Raw genomic sequence first — 21,020 nt, forward strand, 5'->3', positions numbered from 1 at the left:
GTTGATATGTTCGCCGAAGAACATAATAAACAGGTTTTTGAATATAGGTCGTTGACTCATCCTAAAGGTGATGCATCTGATCAACTTGAATCATCAAAGCATAATGCGTGGGCTAACCCACCTTGGCAACTTATCACACAGTTTTTTCTTAAATTATGTTAACAATACTAAATCTACCGTTACGCTGTGTTGTCCCTTCCGTAGCTCCGACCCTCGGATACGTGATTTAATTAATATGGCACGAGACGAACCTATCTATGTCGACCGTGAAATCGACACGTTCTTGTATCAGAGATCATATTCTATTACGAATACACCTTGAAATCATACTCTTCTTTGTCGCATCGGTCCTGCAGGTACTACCAAGTGGAAACCCTCAACTGAATTTTTGGCAAAATTAGAGGAGTCTAACAGTTCGAACAAAGTTAAATACTCGTACAACACATGCACCCAGCAAGAGTGCAGTCGAGGTATTGACGATTGAAACGGCATTAGATCGTAAAAACATGAAACTAGCTAGGGCTATGGATCAAAAACTCTAAGCTCTAAGCGAACCTGAAGCTCGTACTCAACTTCTCAAAGCGCTGCTTAGAGAACAGCCAGGAGTGACGAAACAACTGAAGAAGATACTTTAACAATTTAGTGTTGTCAATTATGCATCACAAGAGTCTACCCCTCGTGCTACTGAAGTTGCCCTAACTAATGCGAAGGTGGTTCATCCAGCCAGCGTTACTCAGAATCTGACTGACTTAGACGAGCTCGAAAGAAAAGTTAAACCCATATACAATAAAACCCATCAAGCATAAGAGCATACTTATAAGTTGGCTGTTCATGCTGGGCTTGATTACCCAGTTTTGAAAGAAACTATACGTGAAGTATACTGACGCTGTACTGATTGTGAAAAGAACCAGATCAAGCGCTACGGTTGGGCATCTCTAAAAAGTGTAACAGAGGACCAGCCAATGTGCCGAGTCAGTCGATTTGGTTAGACTTCCGCGATCTAGGCATACTAGCGATGTATATATCTGTCATTTCTTATATGTGGCTTCGGGCCATAACTTGCCTTATGCAATACCGAACAAACGCCTGCAAATGGTGGCAGATTTATGCTATCACGTCTTTAATGACTTTGGTTTTCCCCGAGTACTATGTCCTAGCAACGATAGTGAGTTTTGTGCCGACGTACCGGAGGCACTTTTACTTGTATCAGACATGACCCATAGGTGTAGTGTTCCTTATAGACCTCAAACGCAGGGTGTAAATGAAACACGTCATAGAGAAAGTAAGAAACCCTTGCGTACCGCACTAGATGACGTTGAGGATATGTGGCCTTATCATTCGAAATGGGTTCAAACTCAAATGAATAATTGCATGAATTCTCATACTGGGATATTATCGTTTCACTATTTCTTTGGCCGCTATAGTGAATTACAAGCAACGTTTGATAAAATCGCGCCCGAGAATCACGTTATGGCTACTGAAAATCGAGCGTTGTTTAGCCCTGTTTATTCGAGCACAAGAACCACTTCCTGCTTAAAGCATACGACCGATGGAATAGCACTAAGAAATCTGTTCAGTTCAAAGTTGGCGATTACATTAACATAATAATTCGCAACGCCAACGGTACCGAACTCTCTTCTAAGACAATCGGACCCTTTGCTATTTTCTATCATGATGAGAAGAGTGATATCTACGAAGTGAATAACATAGATCGTACTAAAGCGACCAATCCAGGCACTCACCGTATCCCTACTTCCGAACTCTCATTCGCTCGCTCATTTGATTCTGTAGTCCCAGTTATGAGATAAAGTCAAAGTTATAATTGACAAAACATCCGAAGGCGGTTACACTAACTACAAGACCCATTTAATGGATGGGACAGACAGCAACATGGCTAACCTCCGATGCGTTTCGTGGATACTGAGACTTCCTTCGTATCTTTTAAAATAAGAAATGAAAGAAGAGTTTACATAAGAACACACGAGATAACCGGAAAGGGTTTCCTCGGGTGACTACAAATCCTGACGGATATGAAATTTCCTACTTGCCACCTACTGCCTATGTGACGAAACTTTCTGATCTGCTTACCAACTCAATTCTTCAAACTTAATTGCCAATGAAGAACAACTTTGGCTATTACCTTACCTAATAAACGTAATGCGTCTACATTGGAAATGGTTCCTGGGTCAAATACAAAACGACATAAAGTAAAACACGAGCCTTGAACTGCATATAGGCACATACTTTAACTTGATAAGCCATGACCGTAACCGTTTTACATTGGGGTTCGTTTTGCAAACTAGATTGCATTTACAAGTACGTGCATAGTTCTAAAAATTACTGGGGGCTATGTGGAAATACGGCCTCCGGTCAGTCTAAAACGGCAAGTTTTTTTTGGTACTTAAATATTTCATTACAAATTCTTATTCCAACATTTCTAAAGTGTTCTTAATTCACTTTGATGGCTCCTATACCCTGAGTAATTGGTACGACTCATTTACTTCGACCTTTTTAAGATATTAGTAGACGTAGGATATCATAAACTAAAATGTATAATTTCTGAACTACTACTTATAGGTTTGGGTCCCCCGTCATTCTCCAAAATCCAATCAGTCCTTTTCCTTTGTCTAACTTTTCTTCAAATGGAATTATATTTATAATAGCTAATGTATTAACGTGACTTACATTCTTTTGTCTATCTACACCTTAGGCATGTGGTCATGAACACTTAGTACTTCTGGTGAAAATTATTCAATAAGAACAGCTAGAGGTCCGTCCTGTGTGATCGAGAATTCATACACAAGCTACCAGTACTAAATCCTAACTGACTTACAATGTATCAGTTTATTTTATCATAGTCGAAACTTAGTGATGTCCAATGGAATTTACAGTAGGTAGTTTCATTGATGCAGTCTACCTTGGAATAGCAGCCGACAAGCCGCCCTCAGGTTCGGCGTATCGGTGCGCCTGGGCGTTGTTTCTGGTGGCGCAGGCATCAATATAGAGTTATTTAGGGTTTATAGAATACTATTAATTTCAATCTGTATATATATTTTTATGTCTACATGCATATCAGGCTTCATATTCGTTGGAAGGTGTATATTCGAAAAAGTTCATAACCTTCTTCCAATCAATACGATTGACCATCCATGCCTAACAAATAATGCTGAATGGCGGGGGGTGAGCTAAAGAGACATTATCTTTGGCGGCCATTCGAATAGTGGTATCTCTGCTGCGGTGGCCGTTGTTCTTGTGGTACTCATCGTATGTTTGAGTGGTCACATGAGTGGATGGTGGAGTGGGAACTGCTAAAGACGGTATCTGACGGCGGGAGTATTCGTGACCTGGGTAGCAGCGACAGGGGGGGGGATTGAGAAGGGTCAGGTGACTTTCATTGCGTAGTAGGAGCGTGCCTGGGCCGGGATGAGAGTGGCGGACTTTGAAGCGTTTCGAAGTGCAGGAGAGAGAGTCGGGAGAGTATCATATGGGACATGATAGCCTCCGTGAACCTGCGGAATCTCGATGGATACGGAAGTTTGCGAGAGCTCGCATGCTGGACGTGAAGGGAGGTATTTAAGCTCGAAGCTACGATCCTGAAGACGGTTCTGGGGTACTAGGGGTCGCTTAAGGAATGTATCTAAGTAAGGCCCTGGCCAGGTATAATACCACGTAGTTTAATAATTAGCTCAGAGTCGCCGGCAAGAATGAGCGAAAAGGATCTACGTTCAAGACATCAATAGAGACCTAGCGGTGGTGTTGAGGTATTTAACGGTGGCACCACCGTCAATAAGCATTTTGGCTATATTTACAGATTGTGTATGATCAACTGTAATTCGTGCTACACAAAGATAAAATATGTGTTTGATAGCACGGCGTCCATAACAGACTGAGTTATGGCCTATGCAATTGTACGTTGTGCATCAAAAGAAGCCTGCATTACGGTTGCTATTGGTATGGCCTTTGGCGCCACAGCGTCCAGATGCGATGGGGGCAGTGAGAAGATCGGTGGTCGGCACGGCTTGGGGCTGCTGTCATACGGTGAGCTTGTGCATGTGATGCACGTTGAGTAGGTGTGAGGCGCTCCGGATTCGTATTATGCCACTCATATAGTAAGTCTCAGAGACAAATAGGTGTGAGAGAAGCACGCAGCTCTTTGCCAGTTGTGTATTGATGAGCTTATTCTTGGTTCTCTTGCGATAGATCAGTCAGGTAGCAGTCATTAATGAAGTTGGTAGTAAACGTAAGGCCCTGGAGTTCGGCATCGTCACGGAACTTTTTACGAGAGCCCAAACACGGGAATCTTCCTAAAGTCAAGTCCAACTTGGAAATTATGGAGATATGTCATGTTGATCGGCTGAGAAGGGCAGATAGATTCATGAAAGTAGGTTTGACGGATAATGTCGTAAAAAGTTCAGTGGTTGTACATCATGGTTTTTTTGCTGAGCGTTCTGAGGAGAACGTCGGAGAAGGATCTGAGTAGGAGATTTCGATTGGCACGAGGTAAGAGAAGGGCGGGCCCATTTGATGCGGGTATAGCCGGAGGCTGAATCTTCTGTTTATTCACAAAATTAAAAAGAGACTTTAAATATAGAGCCCATAACCAAACAGAGCCTGTATCTTTGTACTCTGAAGAATTGATCTTTATTTATGTTTGTATACTAAACATATACTAAAAGTGTGTATTTGTGCAACGTTCCTTTTTGTGCGTAAACAAGGGTGTGTGAGAGATAAGGTAATGAGGCGAGTGTAAGAAAACCCTAGTTGAGTTTCTACAGACTAAGTTGACGATGAGTCATGCTTGACAAAGTTGTAGTCTATAGATCGTGTTGAGCTTGCGCAACTTGATTACACCCTTAATAGGCATAAAACGATCACAGTGCATGTTTTATGTTCGGGTTTGCTAAAATTGAAGAGTGTGCCGTATCATTGATTCAAATAATCCTCTGGAAGTACTACAGAACAAAATGAAAAAGCATTGTTTACTCTTCAAGGTTCCTTTGTTGTCGAACTTCGGTGTTCGATATCTTGTGTACTTTTCGTACAGGGATCTATCATACGCGAGCTGAATTTGCAGCCAGTTTATTCTCGATGCAAGCAATGATAGAAGTGTGCCCGTACGAGTTTGTACTCGCAAGAGTTTTCCAGCCAGACAATCAATTGGTGATTCTGTTTGAAAACAAACACGATTTAGGCCAAGGATCCTCGACTATCGGATCCGTTGCAATTTTGGAAGTTTTTCTTCTTCTCGAGTGATTGGGCTCCAGTAAGGACTAGTGAGCGACCGAATCTTTGCATACACATATGTACTTCCATCAACGGATACGAGAGTGTGATCGGTAGTTTAGATTTGTATAGTCCGAAGGATTCGAGGTGATATAGAGATTATATACTACGCTCATTGTTTAGTTGGTATATAAGGAATTTACTGCTATTTGTTCATTTTGTCGACGCGTTTATTTCAATGAATATGATCTATATGACACAATTTGATCGTTTTCATATCTCAACCACTGCATTGCGATTTATCTTAAACAATTTATCAGCGACGTTTACATAAAATAATAGTGCAAAATTTTAGATACCTTCGTTCCTTGAAGCTAAATATGGAGTGGTATCATATCGGAACATATCTACCAAACGATATTACTAGAGAAATAAAACAGATACGGCATACCCCACTAGTGCATATTTTCGGAAAGAGACAATTGTGCTTGTATAATAGACACTACATTGTTTGCACTGTAGTATAAGCGAGAAATTCTGCGGATGTATTATCTTTTATTTGTATTCATTTACATCGGGCTATCGGTGTTGACATGACACTTAGCTTCACCAATGATTTCATATTTCATTTATACTTATCAATCTTAATTCACACTTCCTCTTCGTGGCAGATTCCATAATGCAATAATCTCAGGCTGCTCTCGCTTACAGGTTTTTATATTTCACATAGCAGCAATCAACTGAAATGTGCAGCATGCCGTTGAAGGACACTGACTGATAACTCCACTTCGTAGACTCCTTCCATAAAGACGGTCTCTCATATATACAAATTCTTTTCGTTCTGCCCTCACTCTCACTGGTAAAGAGTATGCTTATTGCGGACAGTTCCGGCATCTTATCCGCCTAGTCAGTCCGCGTACTATGTCCAAAATCATCCAATATTCCACACTGTCAGATCACCTTGTACCTATGCTGTGCGCTTTGTCGGACGAGATGTTCTCCACTTTGGGATGCGCGGGTCCACTGACATTGTCGTTTTGTTCCTCGCTATTACTATCCGGGAGTCCATTGGAAGCCTCGGTTGGGGTCCCCTGCCCGTTAGCATTCAATGTGTTTTCTTTCTTCATACGCCTCATACGCTCTCTTCTAGCAAGTTCAGCCTTGTGAGCCAGGTACTGCTGTTTCAACTGCCTCATTCGCTCTTCTAAAGTCGACATCTCCAGTCCACCATCAGCTGTCCATTGGACTACATGTGAATTAGAATATGCACTCAAATTAAAAAAATAAATGGGTATACTGTACATGTAGCAATTGAAAAAGTGATCTCATCGATCCAATGGCGAATTCTAGGCAGAAGTCGGAAAAACTCCAGTATCGCGCACCGCACAACGAACAGTCGCCCAGTAACAAGTGTAATAGTGAAAGACAACCTGGTGTTTCATTTTCAATTGAACGAGAGTAACGCTACGTCGACACTTACGGTTTGGATGGATGGTGCTTTTCTCTACGGTATGCTTGACCTCATGTATCTGCTGGTTCGAAATTGTGATGCCGCCAGTATCCAACGTATGACGGACCTGAAGCGTTGAATGGAGAGAAGTCAGCTGTATTGCAAATCGTATAGAGTGCAGCTCTCGCGTGTAGCAACCAGCAGGACTAACGACTACATAGGTCAAACACAAACTTGCGAATAGTGTCAGTCGGAAATGCGATATACTGCAAGAGGCGCGCATTGCGAACTACACTATGAAGCAGAAGCAAAAAAGAACCGTTATATTGCACTTCAAATTAACAGTACTTCCTGCGTAGACACATTTTTTGTCGGCGACACATACCTTGAACTCCTCCTTTGTAAGCGTCATGCCGTCGCCCATTTCCTGCTTGTGTGTTGTTGTGGAAGTATATACTGTATAGGATGAGCCCGAGGCTCCCTTCTGTTCGTCAGCCTCCCTGCCTTCCCCCCTCCCTTCGCCACCATCTGCACACTGTTCACCATCTGGCGCACTCTCAGTTTTGCGCGATCTCCTTACATTTCCATCGCAAGTCTCACCCTGCCTTCCAATGTTATTCTTTGTATCGCTCCCGTGCTCGCTTTCAGAGTCCTCGGCACGAGCTTGATTTGAGGCGGTGGCCTTGCTCTTCTGCACACTAACTCCGACAGCTACATCGGCCTCACGCGCAGTCGGATTGTCCCGTTGGTCGTCACTAACCAAGCCCACCGATTCCTGCGTCGCATCGTCATTAGTGTACTGTTGGCCATCAACCGTAGCTGCAGCTACATCATCGGTAGCTGCAGGTAGATCAACCGTAGCTGCAGATAGATCATCTGTAGCTGCAGGTACATCAACCGTAACTTCAGCTACATCATCTGTAGTTGTAGTTACATCAACCGTAGCTTCAGCTACATCATCTGTCGTTGTAGTTACATCAGCCGTAGCTTCAGCTACATCATCTGTAGTTGAAGTTACATCATCCGTAGCTGTAGATACATCATCCGTAGCTGTAGATACATCCTCCGTAGCTATAGATACATCATCCGTAGCTCTAGATACATCATCCGCAGCTGCAGCTATACCATCCGTAGTTGCAGCTAAATTATCCGTAGGTGCAGTTACATCATCCGCAGCTGCAGTTACATCATCCGTAGGTGTAGTTACATCATCCGTAGCTGCAGCTACATCATCCGTAGGTGCAGTTACATCATCCGTAGCTGCAGTTGCATCATCCGTAGGTGCAGTTGCATCATCCGTAGCTGCAATTACATCGTCCGTAGGTGCAGTTACATCATCCACAGCTGCATTTACATCATCCGCAGCTGCAGTTACATCATCCGTAGGTGTAGTTACATCATCCGTAGGTGCAGCTACATCATCCGTAGGTGCAGTTACATCATCCGTAGCTGCAATTACATCGTCAGTAGCTGCAGTTACATCATCCACAGCTGCATTTACATCATCCGTAGCTGCAGCTACATCATTCGCAGTTGCAGCTACATCATCCGTGTCTTGTTTCGAACCAATTTGTAGCGAGAAATTCCAGTCTGTTTTCGACTTTGTCCCAAGCGCTGGCACATTCGAATCGGTCCTCACAACTTTCGCAAGCGTGGAATTTGCGCCTGCTTTCACATCAATCATCCCCTCGGCATCACCTTCTGAATGAGTGCTCGAGTTGTCTGCCACACCTAGTTGCGCATCTACTGGCTCGACTTTGGATGTAACTGGGGAAGTGATACTCTTGGACTTCCCAATTCTTTGACCAATGTCCAACTCAAGTGGAACATCTCTAGAGGGGCTCTTAGCCATATCCAGCTCAGCACTATTTTTCGAATTCAACGATTCCGCCTCAAATGGGGATTCAAGAGCATTCTCAACAGCACTATTTTTCGAATCCAACGATTCCGCCTCAAATGGGGATTCAAGAGCATTCTCAACAGCACTAAGATTGTTCGCGTCTGGATTCCTAACCGCATCCTCTCTTATCACCTCAGGATCGCTATTTCCGCAGACAGGGATGTCGGAATAGTCATCAGCCCCCCGCACCTCGCTCAAGCAAACGCCCTCGGAGAGCTCCTTTTCGCTTGCATTCGCAGCAGTATCATCTCCTACAGGAGAAAAACGTGCACGCTTGCGCGTTTCACCGAGTACTATATCTTGGACATCGTCCGCCTCAGAATTTTGCGTATCGATGGTTGACACTAGCTCGCCCAACAGACGTGCAGAATCCGGGCTGGTCAGCTCCACAGCAACATAAGTCTTGCGGGGACCTCTTTTACGGCCTTTCCGGCCACGAGGTCGCCGAATCACCGAGCGAGTCATGTCATCCATTTCTGGAGATATATATTTATCATTCGTGTCTTCATGTACTAATGGATTAGTGGTATAGCTAGAAGCGGAGGTTTGCGCGCCTGCTGTCTCAGTGTCAGTGTTGATAGCGAGTTCGACACCGTTGCTACCTTTCGGGATTACTTCTTGAGCAGATGATTCCTTACCCTATGAAGAGAAGGGTGACAGTAACAGTATCAGGATAAGCATCTACTTTGTATATGTGTTACATGATTAAACCGCATAAAAAGGTGAAAGTTTAGTAATTCATTTTGAATAAAACAAACCGGACACACTGGGTATAGTGATATAAAATTCTCCTGCCATATAGGATGAAAAATCTATAAAAAGGGAAACTAAATTTGAAAGTACCTGAGCTTTCGGCGTTCCTTCCGCGTATTTCCGTTTCCTACGCTTTGACGGCGTCCTGACAGGGAGTGTGTCCTGTCGAATATACATAGGATAGGGTTACACACTTAGCATGGTGTTCGGTACTTCTGTAGCGATATTGTAGCGATACAAGTGCGATTGTTGATGTGTCCCAGCAAATTATCATGAGTACACGACACATCGAATAGCATACCGTCAAGCACACTTTGCACCATACATATAATCAATTAACTAAGATGTGTACTACATGTGTGTGTGTAACATCTATTAATGAAGTCAGTTCAATAGATGAGTAAAGTATTGAATTATGGTTGAGCGGTCACCACCTCGAAACATACTACAAATACCATGGAGCACGTACCTCATCCATTGATACCTCGCCTAGCCCTTTACTTGCAGCATCTTGTGTGTCTCCGATATTATTTTCAGTGGCAATGTGTCCCATCTGCTCCTTATCGCTAAGACTTTCACAAGCTTCGCTTGGAACATCTAACTGTCCCTGGGTCCCTTCCACCTTCACATTCGCAGAGACCTTTTGACTAGTATTCGGATCCCGCTCTGTATTTTTAGCCTTTCTGACTCCCTCGGTACTAGCCCGCTTCTCGCTACTATTCCGGTCAAATTTGCTACCCGCAACGCTGGCTCCCTTCTCGCCCGTTCCCATGCCTGCATCCTGTCCAGGACGCCTGATTGTATCCTCCTCGTGAATAGTACTCTCTGCATCGCTGGTAACATCCTCCAGACACACACGCACACCCACGCTCTTCTCCTCCTTAGCCCCCGAAATCACATTCTCTGAATCCCCTGACTCACTTTTGCGATCCACATCATGATCAACACTGTCACTGCTGACGCTCTTTGACAGTGCTGGGGGGTTGTCTACTGTACTCGTGTCTTTTGCAGACTCTTCACTCGTGGCACTGCTCACAGAAGCCGCACGCACCTGGCTATCTTGCTTACGGGCTCGCACCGCGGGTCTTGCATCGGGATTGGTGTCAAATACATGTTCTTCCTGGATCCATTCGTCATATCTAGAAAGCGAGTATGTACAGCAAAAGAGAAATAGCCGAATGAGCTATGATGTAGCTGACCTGGACATCCGGGAACCGCTTATATATATATATATATATATATATGTAAATAAATACAGATAAGCCTGACCAGGATAAACAATGGCGTTAACAAACTATCATACTACACATTAAAGTTAAAAAAAAATCAAAGACCGGCTAATCGAGAACGTTCAAACTTGTTCAAACACGTCAGGTCAAAGGGGTATAAATAATTGCGCAATCTTTGGGCTCCAAATGCGAGCCATACCCACCTGTCAGTTGACCACATGATGTAGTGGATTTTGTAGTGGGGAGTGGGTTGATTCCTGTAGCTGTTGCTTGCCTGAGCTCTCTGTTGCCTCCTCCTATCTCTGGCATTGGACATCAGCTTTCTATCCGTAACCTTAGCCTCATATACCCGTCCATCCACATAAGACATCGCCCACACGTGCGCATTCTTCTTAAACTTCCATTGGTTCGTGTACAAGGCCTCCATCTCCAACGGCGTAGGCGTAACGGGCCGTTCCGATGCCCCGCGGTATTTGCAGCCCTTCTTCGCACGCTTCTCCCCGTCTCGACCATCCACATCCACCGCACTTGCACTCACACTCACGCGCCTGGGCACTTTCCGTCGACGTACGCGCGGCTTAGTCTTCTCCCTATTCACGGTGTACTCATCCTCATCTTCTCCATCCATATTCTCTGTGTCTGCTCCTTCCACGAGCGTGTCGCGGGTGTCCAAGCACTGTTTCTTCGACCATGTACCACTCGTAGACTCTGTGCGCCGCTTCCTGCCCTTCGCCTTGCGCCCGCGCTTGGCCTGCAGATGATCACCATCGCTGTCGACGGCTTCGCTCTCATCCTCGTGGGAGTGCCTGCCCTCACTCTCTTCTGAATCCGAGTGGTAGTCGGCCTGTCGTTTCTTCAGCGGCACAAAATTGGGCCAGCGCAGAGAGACATCCAATTTATTTGTTTCCAGGAAGTCGATGGCCGCAACAATCTCGGGCTCATTCTGAAAGCCACGTGACTGCTTGCAGAAGAGGCGAAAGAGGGGTATCTCTGTGCTGAACCTCCGCAAACACGCCTCAGGTACCGCACCGTACACTCCATCTCTGAAGTATCGGACCACACAATTGCCGCTACTTAAACTTTCCACACCCATCGACACCGGGTCTACGCAGGCAAACGGTACAACCAAAGCGGTGTACCAGTACGGTGCCGAGTGGTTGCTCAACGGCTCCACAAACACTGCCATACCCGCCAGCCGTGTGGTACGTAACTTGAACGCATCACTTACGACATTAGCGATGGAGACTGTACGTGACACAGCCAAGCCCTCACCATCCTTGAGGCCATTGGCTCTCAGATTACTCAGCGAGTTAGGCGCGGTCATACTGATGCGTGGTCGCCCCTTTGACTTCGTATCGGATGAGACCCCACTCGCACTGACAGTGCGCGAGCGTTGTCTTGTCGACGAGGAAACGGTACTGGCGCTGCGCTCACTTGCTCTGTGGTGTAGGTATGAGAAACGATGTTAACAAATTCGAATCGTACTATTGACGGTACATCGTAGTCGAAATGGCCATCGTATACTCATACAGGAAAGTGGACAATGGACGCGGAAAAAAATTGCGAAGTACCGCACGCTACTAAGCCAACAACCGAATTGCCTGCAAAATGAATATGCGAGAGAGACAAAGGTAAGCATTCGACTGTCACGTTGCACATTACCTGTTAATAGCGTGCCTATCTCTCCGTGCCATCCTTGCTGGTGATTTTGGTGTGAGACTGCCCTCATCGTAAAAACCAGGATACATTGGACTGCTGGGCACCTTTCGCCTAACAAACAAGCAATGCAAACGAGAAAATTGAGTAAACGAAGACAGCCGCGTCATGAACCTCATGTATACTTGATGCTCAATGATGCGTATTTCAGTGACTATGCTATCAATTCCACGTCGTATAAGGATACCATTTCACCCCAGATAGACAAAGCCAACAGCGCTCAACAGCTCCGGGTCGCAAGCTCAATTTGTACTTATGGCAACGGGATGCTTACCTTGATGCACGCGTGGGCAGTGCAGCGAACTTCTCCGGATCCATCAGAGGCAAACTTTCTATAGTTGTGTCGTTCGTGAAATAGGCACGTCCTTTAGGCCTGATATTATTTCTGTGTAAGGAGATTGGCGGAGATTGATAGTTACAAGACAATACATGCATAGAATTTAGAAATGAGAACCGCAAGGCTATGGACTGATTGAACCACAAAACCTTAATAATCGCAGACAGAATATGGTTTCACATCGTAACACACACCTGCGAAGTTGCCTCCGAGTTCCAGATTGTGATATGTATGAGGAAGTATGTATCATAAACAAAACTCAAATCAAAAGATATATAAATATAAACTACCGCAAATGTAATGGAATGATACACTAAGCACTACTCTAAGCAGGGGCGTGTTTATACACTAAATACAGAAAGGTACGAGCGAACACGCACGAGTATATACCCAAAAACGTACCAGTGTATATATGTGCCCTTTTACTAGTCTATATATGCCAATGTCAACATAAGCATGAGCAAAACAACAACAACCCACGAATGTATGCGGACGAAAGAAAAAATACACAAAATATATACAAATTAATACACACACTCCCACGCATATACAATATACACACACACAAACACACACACATAAAATAGATATATACATACACATACACTCACAGATATACATACATACATACATACATATATATATATATAAATATATTCATGCGTGTATATGTATACACATGCTTTTATTTGGAGGGTTGCAAAACAAAAACAAATATATATATACATACGTATATATATATATATATATATATATATATATATATACATACATACGTATATATATAACACAAACGCAAACGTATACAAAATATATGTACAAAATCATCCACTCAGATATGTATATTCGAATAAAATATATATATACATTTGTGTACACACAAAATCGATACAAAATCACAGATATGTATACTGATACATACATAGAGATATAAGCATGCATTGGCATATACAAACGGTCATATGAATTGTTAAGCACACAAAGTTACAAAAGAACAAACACGGATTATATATGAATACGCACCAGCAGAATCTACATACTTCTCTTATTGATATATGTACATATAAACTTATACTTTAATTGCAGACAAACAGACGTGCACATACACACAAGCACACTTAATATACACATACATGCATAAAAACACACAAAAACCCAAACACACATATGCATATACATAGAATCACATACATGTATATGACGATAATATATATATACATATATAAATTAAGTATATGTCTATGTCTATGTCCATGTCCATGGGTGGTCCCTCGTCTATATATATATATATATATATGCACACAAACACACACATATATATACACATTCACTAAACCCTAAAACAGGGAGATACAGGCGAATGTATATATGCACATCGAAATATACGTCATGAGAGTACATATTTAAGTGGTAACATAGACCTCGAAAGCATAAGTAACCAGCAACGTAAAACACCCAGTATCTAGCATATAGGTATTGCCATCAGAGCATCAAATCTCAAAAAAATAAGCACAAATGGAGGCAGGAACTCAAAAATAGCTCAATCTAGACATTGATCCATATCATGTATAAACATAAGTATCCTTACATGAGTACATAGGTACATACAATTGAACACACCATATATATATATATATACATACCTACATAGATATACAGATATATATTAATATATAGACGGTGCCATACATACATACATACAACATAAGTACATATGTACACACACACAAGAATAGGAATACATCTATTTGCATATAAAATCGCTAAACGACATGAAAATAACTGTGGTGTGTTCAATCTTTCACTTGCGCAAAATATGTGCAAAAATGAACACAGACAGAACCACAATTATAAAAAATATAAATGACAAAAGTATCCCAATATACACAAATGATACAATGTCACATTTATTCAGCAAATTATGTAAAAAAACTATGTATATATTAAATATAATACAATCAAGTGAACACACAGTCGCACTCGCAGAAAGCGTCCCTTTCTGCACACATTCGTGCAACGAGACGGCATGTACGGAAAAAATCTACAACAACAAAGTACACACATACCGTTTCAAGTTCTTCAAATCGCCGTCGTCAAACTCAACCTCATACACGCTTTTATCTACAATGCGCGTGATCACACAGTCATCGAACTGTCCTCTGGCTGAACCAGTAGGGCCTTGTACCAGTCCGCCCAACACTACATTGCCTCTGAGTTCTTTCAATGGAACCACCCGCGATGACACCGACTTGTCGGTAAAGTTCACGTGCACTTGCACTTCATTGCTCGATGAGCGCACCACGGCTTCACAGAAAGCGCCGCGAAACTTCGCACTCACTTCTTGGCCGACTGGCAAAGGGCCTTCACAGTCCATTATTGTCACGTCTGTGTCTATGTGTACTGTTGTCTTATGTGTGTTATGCAAATGAGCACTGTTCTTATTGTCAGCTACTATGTATTTATTGCACACAGAAACCTGTCTGATGTATCTATCTCCTACACCATATCCTGCGAAGTACCAGCACGTTTACGTGTATGTCCTCAACCAGGAATTCAGCCATATGAGAACTGAACACGAGGTACCGTAGCACTGCTATATGCTATAAAAACCTATGCATGTATGAAGGGCTAATAACCTTGACGTGTATATAATCAGTCGCAAACGTGGGTGTAACTTAAATTTGGACGTGAGAACAATACGTCGACACGCCAAATAGGCGTCGCACATGGGCTAGCTCATAGATGACGGGCAGCGGACCACTCCGAAGGTATAGTCGATAAATATATATATACTCCTATGCGGGGATTAATGTATACTCTTCCGTGTGTCCGGGGTGCTTAGTTAGCGCTTCTGATTGAGTAGGAAGTGCTTCGTCGTGAGGTACTGCTACCATATACATATACTGCGTGTCGTATATGGCCTGTCTTCCCAGTATACTACAACAAGAATATTGATCAACTCTTTCTCACAGTTACAAGACTAGTCAACTGGAGTATCACACGTAATCCACAAACATTCCCTATATAAAAGAAATATATTGTGCGGAGACGACTACCTATATAGAGTATAAACACCAGAGAATTGCAGGGAGTGGTCCATATTGCGATTTAAATAACCGTACATACGTAACTTTTCAGCCTGTTCACTGTCTGATGATCTGAAATTTGATCACAGTGATCGGCCCAAAATTAAAAACTATTTTAATAAAATACAGAGTACATTTACTACACAAAGTTAAAATTTTGCTCTCTGGGTGGTCGTGCCTGAGGGAGTGACGGGACCGTCATTAGTTTGTTTTTGGTATTTAATTTGGATTATTTTACTGTATGTAGTCTTGTACTGTGTTTATGTTTAATACTGTCTTGGATATTTACAAAGTCTTTTATTCAGTAGGGGATACAAATTGTATGTTTTTATTTAGAAATTTGAGGGCCAAAAACAATGACACACTGTGACTCGATTCAAAGTGAGATTCGAGAAATTTGTTTAAAAAACAAAAACAAAGTTTTTCTGCTGCTGAGTACATATCACAAGAGAAAAACCGCTGCGGGTCCAACCTCAAAACTTCAAATTAAGAGTTGGGATTGGTTCAACTCAGTTTCAAGTGGTTAACTTTACCGGTATTCACACAACTAGGAACTGGCCAAATTTAAATATCCCCTTCACACATTAATATTTATTTTCAGAAGGTCTGCTATCGGCAATTCGGCATCATCTTTCCAGTTTCTGGCGATTCTCCATATTTTAAAGTCCCCGGCCGACAGCAGTGAACACTGAACAACACTGAACTCACTTATGGGCATATACAACTGCATCAGACTACCAGCAAACTCAGATACATTTCTAATTATAGCCTTTTTGAAAAAATACAACATATCATATGTTCTAATATTTGAAGTTATGTGCCGCGATAGCTTATAAATTGGTCAAAAAATATATCATAGCACCTTGCAGCGCAGATATCACCAGTACAAAGGTATTACTCGCTTTGGCGTTGGTGTGCGTGTGCATAGAATCAGGAACGGCTGGGTTAAGCACGTGACGTAGCGTTCGGAGCTGTAATAAAATGAGCAAGCGATTTTAAACATTAATAATTTCAACGGTTAGAAGGACACTAGAACTATAGGCTAGAAGCAACAAAGAGATCATACACGCATAGCATAGCAAATATTACATTTGAGACTGAAATGAATATGTTATCAGACACATAACTTTTCATACACGCACGCACCACACTCGCACAACCATACATATCCACAGATAGATCTTGCATGCCACTAGAGTCTTAGCCGCAGTGAAGCTAACCTTCACCAAAGTTTGCAGACCGTTCGCACGCTTATTGCATGGCTCGAGTATTACATGTGTCACGAACGCGACACCATTATATGAGAAAAAGTTGACTTACCCAAAATACAACCACAGCTAACCCTGCATAACCCATGACGCAGTAGTAGGGGGTAATACCGCCGACCATAAACGCCGCCAGAGCCATGATCATGCTGCAATTGTGAAAAAGGATACATTATTATCACGAGGTAAAGCTGATGATATAAAATGTGATCCCACGGTGTGAATATATGTTTTTTTAATGCTGTGTTGAGAAACTAACAGAAAGAGAATGGCAGGGTGCCGCATGGTCAATATGCGTACATCTACATCTACATAAAAATAGTACTATACACACACACACACGCAAAATACGCATACACATACACAGACATATATACAGATATAAAAATAGATGCTCATACATACATAAGCACAGATATATATATATATATATATATGTATACTCATGTACACACACAATTGCACACACATACATTTATATATATACATACATACACATATACATATGAATCCATACATACAAACGTACATTTACGCACACACACACACACACACACATATATATATATATATACGTACACATACATATAAATACATACATACATACGTACATTTCACACATATATATATATATACATATTTAAGAATAAGTGTATGAACATATATATATAATTGTATCATTGGTATGTATATGTATATGAATACACACACACATATATATATACATACATATACATGTGCACACCCACGCACACGCACATGATATAATATATGTATATATTTATACAGACACACACACATGCACACATGCACACAGGAACAAATATATATATATACATAAATATAAATATATATATATATAAATATATATAGATATAGATATAGATAGATAGATATATATATATACTTTAATAAAATGATATAATCGCACGTAAGGGTGATACACATCGAATTGTAACCAATCGACGCATCATGAGCCAGAACATACGCTGTGTATTTGTATCCGCAGTAAGATACAATATCTAACCAGCTGTAGTTTGCTGTTACGCTGAGAAGGTAGAAACCACCAAAGACCACAAGAACTTCGAGTATGAGCCACACCAGCATCGAACTAGCCACAATTCCCAATTTTTCGGGTTCAAATCTGCAAGTCGAAGTAAGGTTCTGATAAGCACGAGTTGGCCCAGTCGGTTGGAGCAGCGCACGTTGTCACTTACAGGGAAAAGATCATCGTAAATCATCTTAAAACGCTTGAATTGTGTAAATATTACAATAGCAACGGGTCATCGATACATTTTTATCAAAGTGGACGAGACTGTAGCACCCGAGTTTTGTATAGAACGAGAGCAAATGAGTTGCAACCCGTGCAACACTTACGTTCCCTGATGTCCGTAGTAGATCCCCGTGAGTACGACAAATGTGACGTACGACATCGCTAGCCGTGCGAGGTGAGAAGAAGCGATGAATTATTTAGCAGATGGCATCGTTTGAGCGGACTGAGTGCGCTCACGCACAGCAAAGTGAGTGATATGTCGTAAAACATATCAGCGCATTGAACAAGGTTGTTGTGGAAGTTCTCACAGCTTGAGCTATATACTGATACGTACACAAATAATTACTTGACATATAATGAAATACACAAGTACACTAGCACATTTGCATCAACATGTATATAGACCTACGAGCTCAGAAATTGATTGCAACTGTACGCGTGCCAATTGGGTGTCGCAAGTTCACCTCGCGATATACAAAACAAACACCATGATATGAGATAAAACGAACTTATACACTGAAAGCGAGTTCGAGTACAGCATGACTCAAAACCCTAGAACAAAGTGAAGCAATAGACGAAGGATGTTGAAATCTTACTCGTAGATTCATATTTACGTGCGCATACACATAAATTTTTACGATCCATTCAAGTGACATACAAAATCCTGAAACCAACTCATGCCGAACAGCGTATCACTACAGGAACAATTGCATGCACAGATGCTGCATTGATATGCCTAATCGCTAGAGAACAATGGGGTTGCGAGACCCACGCTTTCACCTGGTATGTATAGATCCGGTGCATTGATATCATCCCTTGGGTTCAGGAACTGGCCTTCATGCGACAGCCGCCTTGACCAGTCCTATACAAGTCGTGCCAGCGGAGAATTGATTAGGAAACACAGTGTCATAGGAGTTATAATGTTCAACAAGTGGTGGTTGCATGGATAGCAAAACAGCGACCACATCACAGCTGAATATATCTGAAAAGAGATAGTATCCGTATGTACTATTGCCAAATGAGAAACAAGCATACTTCATATAATACGATGGAAAGCTTCTGACAGGGCGGTTGCCTTGAGTGGGTGATGGGTTGGAGCACAGCTATCCCCCAGAGATATTTTGATGCAAGCAAGCAAACCATAGCTAATAAATATAGCACTTACTTTGTGCAACCAGGGAAATACGATAAGCTTCATTTTGTTCAAGACGTACGCATTACTGACTTGAAAGTAGAACCGCAGCTTAGTTACGTTCCTTTCAACCTGGCAGCATAAATTTGAGAATAAGTAAATTAATGAAATTCAAGGGGTAACGCAGGGTTCCGCTAAAAGTCCATGGAATATGTGGTACACACAGACGCACACTTAGAGCAAGATATACACAGCACGAAAGCTTGCTCCTATTAACAACCCGTGCACATCTACATACATCAGCCTTTTTCGCGTCCCAATCGGTAACATTGGCCGCCATAGAGCTAAACATAGGGTTGTGGACAAGCGATGCCATTTGTTCAAACCCAGGGCCATTGAGCGACTCAGATCCTGCCGGCGCGTGTGCTTGCTGCTGCTGAGTGTGTGGGCGTATCTGTTGGGGTAGTGGCTGGAAATGGGGTGGTTGCATATGTGCCGGGGAAAGCGACGACGGTCTCTGTGCCTGGGCTGGATTCGGGGGTTGGCCGAAATTGCCACCCATGCCTCCGCTAGTACCAAACCCGCCCCCGTTGTGGTTTTGGCCGTACATGCCTCCGTTTACATTGCCGTACATGTCGTTCCCAACTCCTCCACCAAATCCCCCAGCGCCGGTACCTACAAGGTACAGTCATGAAAACACCATAGCTCTCATTTAATTAGGACATACATGCGCAGAGAAAAAAGCATAGATATTCACTACACCGACTTTCGCTATTTACGTATTCAATGTACAAAAAAATATATCCCAAAACTCACATACAGAGAAGCATTCATACACACTACATCCATAGCTTGCATTATTCCAACTGGCATAGGTCGATTTAGATTTGCATCTATATACTATGCACTATATATATATATATATATATATATATACATCAATATATATATATATATATATTTATACTTTTTATGTATGTACGTATATATACACACATATATACAAAATTTGGTATATATACACACATATATACAAAATTTGGTATATATATACGTATGAATATTTATATGTACAGGTATATGTGTAAATTCATGCATATATATGTACATGCATATACATGCATATACACACAAAACTATATAAATACATACCTAAATATATAAATATATATACAAAAATCTAAATGTATATATAGACAAGCAAATACGAAATGTTTAAGTAGACACACACACACACACACACAGCTATATACATATATAGGTATACATAAATAAACACATATATCTATGCATAAGTATACACACAGGGTTTTTAGGGTTTTAGACACACACACACATATATATATAAATAAATATATACATTCATACCCGCATACGTACATATGCATACAACACACACGCACATACATACATACATACATACATATATATATATATAAACATATACTTAACATACGCACACACACATATATATATACATACATATATGTTCATACATACATATAGACACACACACACACACACAGACACGCATGTACACACACACACACATATATATATATATATATACATACACCAACACACACATGCACACATCATATACATTAATATATATATATATATATATACTAACAAAAACTTACCACATACACACAC

The 21,020-nt window shown here is 41.8% G+C and overlaps 3 protein-coding genes across 4 annotated transcripts; 1 reads left to right on the plus strand and 2 right to left on the minus strand.

Annotated features, from left to right (window-relative positions):
* Window positions 1-3,484: 3,484 nt before the first annotated feature.
* On the plus strand, window positions 3,485-4,070 carry SARC_06915 (hypothetical protein; the record flags this gene model as incomplete). Its single annotated transcript, XM_014299158.1, has 2 exons — window positions 3,485-3,569; window positions 3,928-4,070. The coding sequence occupies 2 exons, from the start codon at window positions 3,485-3,487 to the stop codon at window positions 4,068-4,070; spliced, it is 228 nt and encodes a 75-aa protein (XP_014154633.1).
* A 2,109-nt stretch (window positions 4,071-6,179) lies between these two features.
* SARC_06916 lies at window positions 6,180-15,010 on the minus strand (the record flags this gene model as incomplete). 2 transcript variants are annotated; one of them, XM_014299159.1, is made up of 9 exons in its annotated part: window positions 6,180-6,469; window positions 6,704-6,800; window positions 7,059-8,564; window positions 8,625-9,212; window positions 9,417-9,488; window positions 9,796-10,465; window positions 10,759-11,994; window positions 12,546-12,656; window positions 14,675-14,982. In XM_014299159.1, 9 exons carry the CDS (start codon window positions 14,980-14,982, stop codon window positions 6,180-6,182), a joined length of 4,878 nt encoding a protein of 1,625 aa, XP_014154634.1. The 2 variants fall into 2 exon arrangements, with proteins under 2 accessions (XP_014154634.1, XP_014154635.1); XM_014299160.1 differs by having other exon boundaries at window positions 7,059-9,212; window positions 14,675-15,010.
* Window positions 15,011-16,265: 1,255 nt separating this feature from the next.
* Window positions 16,266-20,041, minus strand: SARC_06917 (hypothetical protein). The gene is made up of 7 exons (XM_014299161.1): window positions 19,663-20,041; window positions 19,398-19,496; window positions 19,013-19,094; window positions 18,337-18,394; window positions 17,948-18,103; window positions 17,015-17,108; window positions 16,266-16,665 (listed from the first exon to the last, which is right to left on the minus strand). The coding sequence occupies exons 1-7, from the start codon at window positions 19,996-19,998 to the stop codon at window positions 16,525-16,527; spliced, it is 966 nt and encodes a 321-aa protein (XP_014154636.1). The 5' UTR covers window positions 19,999-20,041; the 3' UTR covers window positions 16,266-16,524.
* Window positions 20,042-21,020: the final 979 nt, after the last annotated feature.

The sequence above is a fragment of the Sphaeroforma arctica genome (assembly GCF_001186125.1).
Source record: "Sphaeroforma arctica JP610 unplaced genomic scaffold supercont1.519, whole genome shotgun sequence".
Taxonomy (NCBI): domain Eukaryota; class Ichthyosporea; order Ichthyophonida; genus Sphaeroforma; species Sphaeroforma arctica.

Bases quoted from the DNA above. Each gene is read 5' to 3' on its own strand.
- SARC_06917 (XM_014299161.1), bottom strand. From the start codon at position 19,998: ATGTACGGCAATGTAAACGGAGGCATGTACGGCCAAAACCACAACGGG. The intron at 19,497-19,662 runs GTATGTAGATGT...TTATGCTGCCAG, and splicing joins GGGACGCGAAAAAGGCTGAT to GTTGAAAGGAACGTAACTAA. The intron at 17,109-17,947 runs GTATGTTCTGGC...TCACAATTGCAG, and splicing joins TGCGGATACAAATACACAGC to CATGATCATGGCTCTGGCGG.